General features: G+C 37.5%; 2 protein-coding genes across 2 annotated transcripts in view; one reads left to right on the forward strand and one right to left on the reverse strand.

The window, feature by feature from the left end:
- Nucleotides 1-2,440, reverse strand: part of rapgef3 (Rap guanine nucleotide exchange factor (GEF) 3) — a 50,196-nt gene extending 47,756 nt beyond the window's left edge. The window contains exon 1 of the mRNA XM_034132827.1: nt 2,369-2,440. Coding sequence (XP_033988718.1) covers nt 2,369-2,417 — 49 coding nt within the window. The 5' untranslated portion in view covers nt 2,418-2,440. The remainder of the gene's footprint in view (nt 1-2,368) is intronic.
- Nucleotides 2,441-4,497: 2,057 nt separating this feature from the next.
- slc48a1a (solute carrier family 48 member 1a) lies at nt 4,498-8,481 on the forward strand. The gene is made up of 3 exons (XM_034132833.1): nt 4,498-4,907; nt 7,325-7,492; nt 8,127-8,481. The coding sequence occupies exons 1-3, from the start codon at nt 4,778-4,780 to the stop codon at nt 8,261-8,263; spliced, it is 435 nt and encodes a 144-aa protein (XP_033988724.1). The 5' UTR covers nt 4,498-4,777; the 3' UTR covers nt 8,264-8,481.
- The last annotated feature ends 4,866 nt before the right edge of the window (nt 8,482-13,347 follow it).

Here is a 13,347-nt window from a genome sequence, read left to right on the forward strand (position 1 = left end):
ATTATAAGTTATTATTGTGATTCATCAATAATCAAAATCCAGTCATTGAGTTGATATGATTCTGAACAAATGTGTACCTTTTTTACATTTGGTATCACAAATATAGGATTTTTGAATGCGAGACTTTGACTTCTAACCGAGTATTTTTACGCTTTAGTATTACTACTTTTACTTTAAAGTGGACCGATCATGCTATATTGAAAAAATATATTGTAGGGCCATACCTATATAAAGCATGTCTGTGAAGTTATTAGCTTAAAATACCAAACAGATCCCCCATTGGAGCCATGCCTCATACTGCTCAAACCCCTCTATTGAAGCCCTGTTAGAGAAACACGGATTTTGGGTCCTTAGCTTAAAAAAAAGAAAAGAGGAGGCGGAGCTAATGCCTGATCAGAATTCTACCGGAGAGAAAGTTAAATTCTGCTGTGATAAAACGCCATCCTGTTCTAAACCACATCAAGGATTATTTCTGAAACAGTATGGAGCTCAAATGCTTTTTCTCTTGCGGGTTTATCACAAGGTGAGTTCCTTTTTTTATTTCCTGCTTTTTAAACACACATGCTCTCCAGTACAGGTTAGCTCTGAGTGTTAGCGAGGCTTGCTAATGTCAACAAAGACGAGATTACGTCCAAAACACGTCAGGCATTGTTTCTGATAGCAACTCTCTGTGGCTCCACCATCCAAAATTACGTCATATCGGCAGCTCGTTGTGCCCCCGTTTTTAAAAGATTAGGGTACGGAGGAAAAGAGAAAGGGTTTTATTTGCTGACGCTGCGTGAGTTCCCTGACACAACGGGAACACATGTTGATGTATAAAAGACATCAAAAAGTGCATTTTGCATGATAGGTCTCCTTTAATATAAAATCTGTCCTCCACCTCTGCGTTGTGAGAATAAATGCTGCCCTCTGTTGAGAACACACACACTCTGCAATCTGCACTCACATTACTGCAAGGAGTTTAAAGTGTTAATAAAACGGTTTGAATGTAAAACCGATGCCTCCACATGACCTGCATGAACAAAAACACCTTCAGCAGAATATCATGCATTGCTGTGAGTGTATTTGTTACGCCTGCAGGTCTAATTCCCCAGTTATTAAACAATTAAAGGCACAACGTTGACTTTGTTTCACCGTCTTCATATTACAAATTGAGGGGTTTTAGTAGTAAATCTTACAAAGACATAAATAGAAGCATTATCTCATTGTGTTTTAAATAGACAAATGGTTCATTTTTAAATAACTTCTCTCTTTTCTTCTGAAACCAAAGCATGCTCCATCCAGGTGTTTATAATATTGGATGTGGATGGAAACTGAGAAATCAACACAAAGTGACTTAAAGTGTCTTTCAGTTGTAAGAGACACTACATACTGATATACACCTGAACATCAGCAGGAGAGGACTCTTTAAAGTAGAGACACTACATACTGATATACACCTGAACATCAGCAGGAGAGGACTCTTTAAAGTAGAGACACTACATACTGATAATTTACACAAATGTAAAAATAAATATTAAGATAAGAATCTTTCCACTGATTCTCCTTTATATAAACGAACCACAGAATAAAATAGTTTAAAAAAACGTACGTAAACTAAAGCTTAAGTGAAGGATTTTTGTGCACTTTTATGTATTTTATTGAATATTTTCGTGTGTTTCTTTCTTTCTTTTTTTAATCTGTGCGTTCATGTGTTGCTACTCAGATCCTCCGGGAATGGGAGTGGGATTTCCTGCAACCGATCTACGCCCAAACATCTCTGTTGTGCCAGGCTGGACACACACACACACACACACACACACACACACACACACACACACACACACACACACACACACACACACCCCTTTTCCTTCCTCTCCCCTGTCCAGTTAGCAGTGACAGTGAGTGTCCCAAATGTCTCCATCAGGCCTTCTTCATTGACCTATTATTTTTAAACTTGTGTATATAAGAAAATAACACATAAATAATTTAGCCAAATAAAAAATTAATAGATCAATAATACAAATTAAATAACATTATGAAATATGGTCAAAGAGGACAAACATTTGCATAATTATAACAATAATTATTTTAACATATTTCTAAACCTAAAGTCTGCAAACACTCCTGCTGCTGCGTGTCACATGCTCATCCTTACACCACACAGGCAACAACAACGTTAACAAACCATTAGGAAATAAACAACTTATTTTGTCAAATTATCTCCAAAACTGCTCATAAAGTTTTGTCAAAGTGACCAAAACTTGATTATATATTTGCATCAAAGTCTATTTTCCATCTGAAGAAATTAAATACATTTGCACAAAGTATTATAAATCAAACAATTTGTCAGTTTTTCCATCGTGTTGATTAAAAAAACACTCACCTCTGGTTGTGTTTTTCACTCCGTGTGCGTCAGTCCACGTTCTCTTCATTTGAGCGAAGATGTTTCTGTTGATGTGAGTTATAGGGAGTGGATTCAACTTCCTGTATCTCTCTGATTGGCCGTGAAGAGAGGGCCCTGGGGTGTGTGTGTGTGGCACAGTCTGTGATTTCATTTGCTTTCGCTACACTGCTGTGGTTTTCCTGTGACATGCTCTCTACACGATGCACACTGCTGCTGCAAACAACCACAAAAACACATTTAAAGTCAAGACGTAATGTGCTTTTGCTAGATTTCTATTCAAACTAGATCGATAGACACTTCATTGATCCCAAATTGGGAAGTTCTTGTGTTACAGGAGCAGCAGTGTGTTCAGGAAACTATGATAAAACCACTCTCTCCATAGTCACGGTTTCATGTGAATATCCCTTTTTTCTTTGCAAATTGTGCACATTTTTTATTCCCAAACAGTACATTTCCTCTCCGTAAGGGGCACATATTTAGATCCATTAACCTGGATATTTCCAATCGATGCTACCTTTTACAATTGCCTTTCTATTTAGATGTTACTGCACTCCATTCATCTGACAGCTTTGATTCCTTTGCAGACAAACACGTTATGCATGAGACACGTGATGAACTCATAAGACTTGTGCATCACATGTTTTATACAAATAGAGCACAGGAATGTGCTTTTTCACAGATGAATGCATCATACATTCAAGGCTATATATTAATGTACTGTCATTGTGCTACACAGGGCTACATGCAGACAGTTGTAGTCACTTCACGCTACATGAGGTTATTCAATTTCCCAAAAGAGACGCTATTATGCACATTTTCAGGTTGACACTAGTATGTAGTGTCTCTACTTTAAAGAGTCCTCTCCTGCTGATGTTCAGGTGTATATCAGTATGTAGTGTCTCTACTTTAAAGAGTCCTCTCCTGCTGATGTTCAGGTGTATATCAGTATGTAGTGTCTCTACTGTGACATGTCTCCATGCTTTAATGTTCAAAAAGCTCTTTATTTTTCTCATACTACCTCTTGTCACCCTCTGTCTGAAACCAGAGTCCAGTCTGCTCTGATTGGTTAGCTGGCAGGCTTGTGATTGGCCAACCGCTGTTTTTATGTAAATTGGTTTTAGTGTGTGCTGTCGAGATGGTATATGATGAATTTCAACATACATCTTTTTTATAATTGCAGATGTTGCACATGCTCACCAAAGACATTTTTCTGTCTATATTATTTTCTGTTCTATCTACACTATACCATATTAATTCAAGCAACATCTTTGTTAATAGATGTATGAAATATCTAACTACAATGGCTTCACTGTGATGGTGAATGCCGTTTTCTTGCAGTTCCCCTTTGCTCCACTTGGGGCCGCTGTGTTTGCAAGTTGAGGGTTTCCTCAGTCAAAGACACTTTACTTCACAAGAGATATATCTGACTCGGTCAAATCGTTTAAAACAAACGCGAGCAAATCGTACTTTTCAACACTGCTACAGCTAAATAATTTATATTTCGAGTGTCATAAAACAGTATATTTATCAACTATTTTAATATAAGAAATGTTAGCTTTTTAAAAATAGTTTGAGGTATAAATTGAAGACGATAGTCCGTGGTGGGGAATCATCTTGATCACAGTGGGTCATCTTTGGCTGAACATCGGATACAAACTGTTGGTAATTATCTTTAGCTGCTGTTAGCTTCAAATATCGCAGTTTGTGTCGCACTTTGAACACAAACTGACTATCTTTGCTGCTAAACTATCTTGCTAACATTGCTAAGCGTGGTTCGGCTAATCTATGAGTTGCAGTTCCTCTTTGCACCTCTATGGGCCGCTGTGTTTGCGAGTTGGGGGGTTTCCTCAGCCAAAGACAGTTTACTGAATAAGAGATACATCTGACTTTGTGGCAAATCGTGACAAACCCGAGCAAATTCTATGTTTCAACACCTCAACCACAAAATATTCTATATTTCCAGTATCTTATAACAGTGGAGTATATGTACCAACAATTAAAACCGTAGAAATGTAATCCTCTTAAATATATTGCGGCGTCAAGACGAAGATGACGATCCGCTGTGAGGGGTATCATCTTGATCACAGCGAGTCATCTTTGGCTGAACATCAGATAAACTGTTGGTATTTAGCTTTAGCTGCTGTTAGCTTCAAATATAAACAGTCGCCGTTTGTGTCGCACTTTAAACAGAAACTAACTATCTTCACTGCTAAACCATCTTGCTAACATATCTAAGCGTGGTTCAGCTAACCTATAATACATGAATGTGTTCGTTATTATGATATTATTGTTACATAACATGGCGGTAAGCTGTTGATGTAGAAACACAGTCTGTTGTTTTTAACTTATCACGCCTGTTTCAGTACTTTCATTAGTCGTGTTTTTACAATGGGAGTCAGAAGGATTTACATTAGCTTAGCTTATGCTACATTCGGGACCTTGGTTGGACTCTCGGCTTTCCTGGTCTGGAACATCGCCTACAAACAGCCGTGGACCGCAGCCATGGGAGGCCTGTCAGGTCTGTTTACATGTCTTTAAACACTCCTTATTAACAGGTTTTACTGTCATATTAAATATTTAGTTAGATAGATTGAAAGACACTTCATTATCCCAAATTGTGAAATGTATTTTTGTCACAGCAGCAGTGTTGTCAAGCATTACACACGAGATACACATCTTTAAAAGTCACAATAAGATACAAATATAATACAATTAACATTAGCAGCAAAAATATACACATATGTACATAATACAAAAAATACTGAATACATTGAATATTCTACATTATACAATCTCACTAAGCTACAGAAATATATAGAAATATACTCCAGACATGTACTGGCATTGGATTATATTAATATACATTACAATTGTGCAAAGTAGCTGTTTATGGGATCTTTACATTATATGTTATAGCTTTAAAAACTCATGGCTGCCTATGTATTAGGTACAGTGTTGTAATAATTATTCAGATCCTCAAATACCATGGCACAGTATTCATAATACTCCACACTAAATCCTGATTTCAAAATGTTACTGTCCACTACATTTCAGAGGTGAAGTGTACTTTTTCCTGAACCTCATTTATTTAACACTAGTTACTTTTCTACATATAAAAACACATGATATGCTATAATATAATGCAGTACTGTAATACTTCAAGTATCTACATTTGGCCCATGTTGACAAACTACAACACTAACATGCTCTTCGTTGTTTAGTATAACCAGTGGTGTATAGTAACTAAGTACATTTACTCAAGTACTGTACTTGAGTATAAGGTACTTGTACTTTACTTGAGTATTTCCATGTTATATCACATATATACACTAACCCTTAGTGTACCTGCACTTAAACAGAGTGCAGGTACACTAAGCTTAAGTGTGTACTTCCAATCCACTACAGTTCAGAGGTAAATGGTGTACTTTTCCTCCACTACATGTATTTAATACCTTTAGTTACTTTACAGATCTGGATGAATGATGTGAAATATAATCAAGTGTTAAATCAGACTTTAGTTCCACCTGGAGTAAATCCACAAGCTACTCTGCAGTATACAAAGTCGTTCAAACTAGCTGCACCTTTACCAGCTTTGAGAACACTTTCATGATCAATCATTATAAAACATATCATATATATTATTCTGAAATGGACCAATCTGCACAATCACTACTTTTACTGTCGCTACTTTCACTATATTTTGATGATCATACTTTTCTACTTTTACTTGAGGAACATTTTGAATGCAGGACTTTTACTGAAACAGAGTATTCCTACACTCTGGTACTTTTACTTTTACTCAAGTACAAGATCTGAGTACTTCTACTTTTACTCAAGTACAATATCTGAGTACTTCTACTTTTACTCAAGTACAAGATCTGAGTACTTCTACTTTTACTCAAGTACAAGATCTGAGTACTTCTACTTTTACTCAAGTACAAGATCTGAGTACTTCTACTTTTACTCAAGTACAAGATCTGAGTACTTCTACTTTTACTCAAGTACAAGATCTGAGTACTTCTACTTTTACTCAAGTACAAGATCTGAGTACTTCTACTTTTACTCAAGTACAATATCTGAGTACTTCTACTTTTACTCAAGTACAAGATCTGAGTACTTCTACTTTTACTCAAGTACAATATCTGAGTACTTCTACTTTTACTCAAGTACAATATCTGAGTACTTCTACTTTTACTCAAGTACAAGATCTGAGTGCTTCTACTTTTACTCAAGTACAAGATCTGAGTACTTCTACTTTTACTCAAGTACCAGATCTGAGTACTTCTACTTTTACTCAAGTACAAGATCTGAATACTTCTACTTTTACTCAAGTACAAGATCTGAGTACTTCTACTTTTACTCAAGTACAAGATCTGAGTACTTCTACTTTTACTCAAGTACAAGATCTGAGTACTTCTACTTTTACTCAAGTACAAGATCTGAATACTTCTACTTTTACTCAAGTACAAGATCTGAGTACTTCTACTTTTACTCAAGTACAAGATCTGAATACTTCTACTTTTACTCAAGTACCAGATCTGAGTACTTCTACTTTTACTCAAGTACCAGATCTGAGTACTTCTACTTTTACTCAAGTACCAGATCTGAGTATTTCTACTTTTACTCAAGTACAAGATCTGAGTACTTCTCCCACCTATGGATAGCAGTGATAGGCGTAAAACAATGCTCTGTTTCACACACATTATTCTGAAATGGACCAATCTGCACAATGACTACTTTTACTTTGGTACTTTAACTATATTTTGATGAGAATATTTCACTATTTTCTGACCAATACCAACTAAACAATGAATTGAGAAAAAACTCTGCCGATTATTTTCATGAAAGTTAGTTAGTTAGGTTGATAGAAATGTTTAATATCATGTGATTTGTTAACTTGTGATCCACTGAATGAAACTGTGTGTGTGTGGACAGGTGTCATGGCGTTCTGGTGTCTCGTCACACACGTCATGTACCTGCAGGATTTCTGGCGCACGTGGCTCAAAGGTCTGAAGTTCTTCATCGCTGTCGGCGTGATTTTCTCGATGTTGGCGGTCGCCGGCTTCATCACCTTCCTCACGCTCGCCATCACTCAGAAACAAAGTAATCCTCTCTCTACTCTTTACACCGTGCTTATAGAAAGTCATCATACCCTGTGAACATCTGGGTATGATGACTTTCCATAGGCACTGTAACTATTCAAATATATATTCAGCGTTCAGTGCGTAGGGTTGCCAATTTCAGAATATATTCCAGTCTGCTCTGATTGGTTAGCTGGCCAGCTCTGTTGTGATTGGTCAAGCGCTTAGAGATGTCCCGCCCCTTAGCCTATCACGTACAACATGTTGGAGTGCTAGCCAATAGGAGCGCGAGTGATACACAGTGATGTCACAGGAAGTAAACGAAGGATTGTGTTGGAGAGAAACTCCCATAAAAAGCACAATAAGGCCCTTTTTAAGAATTGAAACTGTCACACTAAGCTTAATGAGATAAGATGGAACTTTTTTTAATTACAGCAACAGTGTCAGAATGAAACACAGGATTCCCACAGGGTAAAGATAAAATAGAATACAAATTAAATTAATAATACAGCAAAAATGAAGGAACTATTGAAACAAGATATCACAGTAGAAAGTTGTGCATTTGTATGAACATGTTTACATAAGTGTGCAGATGAGAGTGCAGGTTAATATAATGATTATATGATGGATTATAAGTGTTGTTTTGTGTCCCCCAGCCCCCACGGACCCCCGCAGCCTCTACCTGTCCAGCGTCTGGAGCTTCCTCACCTTCAAGTGGTCCTTCCTCCTCGCCCTGTACTCCTACAGATACCGGCAGGAGTTCGCTGACATCAGCATCCTCAGCGACTTCTAGTGCAGAGGACTTCTTTTTACAGACTGCCATGGACTCGGAGAGGGTTTAAAAAAAAAAGGTCAAAGAGCTTTTGGATCAAAGCAGAGGATTGAAGTCACACACACTTGCTTAACAAGCTGTGTGTGTGTGTGTTTGTGTTGTTTCCTGTTCTCCCACTTCAATAGAGTGCCACAGTGACGCGTCCTAAAACACGGAAGTAAACTCCTTCCGGTTCCTTCGACAAAAACGCAATGCAATTTCTCCATAGGATTTAGGAAAATAGCTGGAGATAAGGTCTGTGGTTGAGACACATTGAAGAGACGGATCACGTTTTGTTCAGCCGGATAATCTCCACATGTCTACCCTACTTTTATCATTTTCGAATCATAAATCTAGTCGCCAGAAGCAAAATGCTAACGTTATGCTATAAACGAACTACAGCCGAGTCCAGCAGCACGACTTCAACGTCACGCCAACTTAAGATCCATATTCAAACACACAGACTCTAAATGGTACGAGTTGAAGCGTTTGTTTGAACACTTTGCAGGAGGCAGGTACTTGCTTTCAAGCAGAACAGGGCTAACTAATTTAGAGGAGTGTTTACGTGTTCGGCGTAATGATGTACAACGGCCTCCACAACTTCTGTAGTCCTATTCAGCCACTTGGTAACAACCATCGTTTCTCAGACACGTCAACTCTTCAGAAATCACCAGTGGGGTCACTGCTGATGGATTTAATGTCGTAGAACAAAACGTGATCCGTCTCTTCAATGTGTCTCAAAACCACAGACCTTATTTCCAGATATTTTCCTAAATGGAGAAATCAAATCCCATTGGCTCTGAGACGAGGGAACAGGAAGTGGTAACATGCTAACTCACTTCTGGGTTTTAGGACTGTGGCAGTTAACTGACAAACGTTATATTCCTGTAAGTAGATTAACCTCTGAAGACTGCTTCTGAGTTACGAATGTGGACCGACTCGTTCTAAGAGATTATTTACTCTTTAAACTATGGAGGTAGATTCGTCTGAATATGATGTGTGTGTGAACAGATCAATAACCTGTGTAACACTCTTTAAAGAAATGCAAAAAAGGATTTTAAACTCTCAAAAAAAGTGAAAATGCAAAACGAGCTTCAAACAAATGCCACAAAAAAAAATCTGTAAATACTCAAATTAATTTACAAATAAACGAAAAGCATTTGTAAATATATTTTTTATATTTTTAAGTTTGTAAAAGCTGATCTACAAACACAGATTTAAAATCCACAAATTCAAACTGCATTCACAACTCAGGGTTTTGTCTAAGCCGTGCTACCAGATGCACATGTTCCCCGTAAAATGTCAAAGTGATGCCGGAAAACAATATTTCTGTTCGTTAAAAAAAGTATAATTACTCAAGAAATCTGAGAATCAAACGGAGCGTCAGACGTTGTTGTTTACGAGAATTGATACATCTTATAAACAAGATCAGCGCCGCAGTATCACCTCATAGATGAGAGTAACACTTACGTCACTTCCGGGCGAAAATTACGGCCCCGCCCACTTTTGGGGGAAATCAACGCTGTCATTTGAATGGCGGTCGATACAAATAAAGAAGTTTTTGCCAATCCGATCAGAATTTTTTGAAAACCGTGAATTTGTGGATTTTCAAAGAGCCCGGTTACGATGGCCAGTCAGGCAAACAATTACATTCAATCATTGGAAATCGACAATCGGTCTCGATATATGGTTAAATTAAAATCAGTAGGCGAGGCTGTAATCTCGCCGGCTGTTACTCTCAGGAGCGAGGCGGAAAATAATTGTGTTATGCCAAAAAGCTGCTGTGTCGTTCATTGCACCTCAAACATTAAAACAAATCCAGAGTTCAGTGTTTCTGAACTTCCTCTAAGAAGAAAGGACAGTAACAGAAGAGCTCTGTGGCTTCAGGCTTGATCGCCATTTAAATGACAGCGTTGTTTCCTCCAAAAGTGGGCGGGGCCGTAAAGTGACGTAGATGTTCGATAGCCTACTGCTATATTTAACCATATATCGAGCCCGATCGTCGATTTCCAATGATGTAATGTAATTGTTCGCCTGACTGGCCATCGTAATCGGGCTCTTTGAAGATCAGAAAATCCACGGTTTTCTTACATTTCTGATCGGATTGGCAAAAACTTCAGAATGTGTATTGACCGCCATTCAAATGACTGCGTTGTTTTCCCCCAAAAGTGGGCGGGGCCGTAGTTTTTGCTCGGAAGTGACGCATTTGTTACTCATGTATACTGAATTATTCTAGAAAAACACCTGTACAACTGATCAAAGAGTTGTTAATGTAATGAATATATTCACAAATGCTTTTTGTTAAATTGTAAATTAATTATAATATTTACAGAATTTCACTGAAATATTTATGTGAGTTTACAAATCTTTTTTTTGCAATTATGGAAGTTTTTGGTTTACATTTACACTCAGATTATTGATCTGTTCACACAATTCATATCAAGATAAATCTACCTCCATATAAAACATTAAATCCCCACTGTTACAGGTTTTTAATCCAATGTTTCAAATGAAAATAAAAACTCTCAAAGCTTAAATCCTTACAACTAAAACCTGAAGCCTCTCTGCTGATCGCTCTGTCGAATGTTCCTAAATTAGCTTTTTTAACACACTTAAATCACCACGCAGTCAGTTTTACCTTCATCGATGACGCAATTTAAGAAGGCATTTTTTTTAAAGCTTCGATTACCGATATGAATAGTTGCACTCGTATTTAAACCTTTTATTTTGTCCTCCAAAACCTGTTAAAGAAAATGCTTTCCTGTGGGATTGGTGTATTTCCTCATGTGTCCACCAGGGGGCGACATGCCTTTTTCTTTTGGTGTGATTTGGGGGAAAATCATGACATTCCTCATACAAATGAATCTGATAAATGATCGCACTTTAGTCCTGATATTGATGCCATTGTTTTGCACAAAAAAAATCACATGGTCATCCCTGTCTCTCACCCTTTTAAGATGTTTAATTATGATTTGTGTAGTGTGTCAAGCTACTATGTGTGTCTTTTAGCTCCAGCTGTCTACCATAAAACATGTGTAAATGTATTTTCTGTTGATGAGAGTTGATGTCGGGATGCTACGTGTAAATAAAACCCATTAAAGTTGCAATTATTGATAATTAACAACGCTTCGTGTGCTGAAACGTCTCTCTTTCTAAGCTCCACCCTGCAGGGTTTTAAGGGAGATCTTGATAAGTAATAAACCAAAGTAGTCATTACGCACCTGAGCCTAATGCCCGCAGACTCCAACATTAAGGTACAGTAATGCATTTTATCACATCTTAAACTAAAACACAAGCAGAGTGTCTGATACAAACTGATATTGGAATTAAACGGGGTACATTTGGGAGGTTAACTCATGGCTGGAGACACATCTCTGAAACACAATGGCTTTTTATGTGATTAAACAAGAAGATAATTACAAAATGCACATTGAGAACGGTAACCAAAGTAATATCCACTCATTCTCAGCATGTGTGATTTTGTGCAAAGGTGAAGAATGTATTTACTATGCCATGTCTTTATTAATTTTAAAGCTATTTTGTGTAAATGTTTGAATTCTTCAACGAAATTCTTATGAAACCTTGGGAAAGATGGTCCAAAAAAGAACCCATAACACTCAATACATATTTTACTTTCATTAATTTGGGATCCTTTTTACATTCCAACATCTATTTACCTTGAAATTAATTATGATTTTTTTTTGTTCAAGGTTAGAAACTCTAACTTTTGACAATGTCTTCACTCTGACTTCACTGTAAAATGCTCATGTTTTTAAGTGCAGATATATTTAAATAAAATTTAGTTTTTCTTGTGGTACATGAATAGACTTGTTTCTGTCACAGAGTGATTTCATGTGCTTATTTACCTGCTGTTGAGCAAATATTTTTAGCAGTCCACGTTTCTTGTTGGCTGATCCTTCAGACTCCAAGGTTAGATTAAAGGCAACGCTCTTGAAATGTGCCGCCTCAATGTTAAACAAACACAAGTTCAGTCCTAAAGATATTTTAAAGAGGCCCTATTCTGCTCATGTTCAGATGTATATCAGTATGTAGTGTCTCTACTTTAAAGAGTCCTCTCCTGCTGATGTTCAGGTGTATATCAGTATGTAGTGTCTCTACTTTAAAGAGTCCTCTCCTGCTGATGTTCAGGTGTATATCAGTATGTAGTGTCTCTACTTTAAAGAGTCCTCTCCTGCTGATGTTCAGGTGTATATCAGTATGTAGTGTCTCTACTTTAAAGAGTCCTCTCCTGCTGATGTTCAGGTGTATATCAGTATGTAGTGTCTCTACTTTAAAGAGTCCTCTCCTGCTGATGTTCAGGTGTATATCAGTATGTAGTGTCTCTACTTTAAAGAGTCCTCTCCTGCTGATGTTCAGGTGTATATCAGTATGTAGTGTCTCTACTTTAAAGAGTCCTCTCCTGCTGATGTTCAGGTGTATATCAGTATGTAGTGTATCTACTTTAAAGAGTCCTCTCCTGCAGATGTTCAGGTGTATATCAGTATGTAGTGTCTCTACTTTAAAGAGTCCTCTCCTGCTGATGTTCAGGTGTATATCAGTATGTAGTGTCTCTACTTTAAAGAGTCCTCTCCTGCTGATGTTCAGGTGTATATCAGTATGTAGTGTCTCTACTTTAAAGAGTCCTCTCCTGCTGATGTTCAGGTGTATATCAGTATGTAGTGTCTCTACTTTAAAGAGTCCTCTCCTGCTGATGTTCAGGTGTATATCAGTATGTAGTGTATCTACTTTAAAGAGTCCTCTCCTGCAGATGTTCAGGTGTATATCAGTATGTAGTGTCTCTACTTTAAAGAGTCCTCTCCTGCTGATGTTCAGGTGTATATCAGTATGTAGTGTCTCTACTTTAAAGAGTCCTCTCCTGCTGATGTTCAGGTGTATATCAGTATGTAGTGTCTCTACTTTAAAGAGTCCTCTCCTGCTGATGTTCAGGTGTATATCAGTATGTAGTGTCTCTACTTTAAAGAGTCCTCTCCTGCTGATGTTCAGGTGTATATCAGTATGTAGTGTCTCTACTTTAAAGAGTCCTCTCCTGCTGATGTTCAGGTGTA

The sequence above is a fragment of the Trematomus bernacchii genome, unplaced genomic scaffold (assembly GCF_902827165.1).
Source record: "Trematomus bernacchii unplaced genomic scaffold, fTreBer1.1, whole genome shotgun sequence".
In the NCBI taxonomy this organism is placed as follows: Eukaryota; Metazoa; Chordata; class Actinopteri; order Perciformes; family Nototheniidae; genus Trematomus; species Trematomus bernacchii.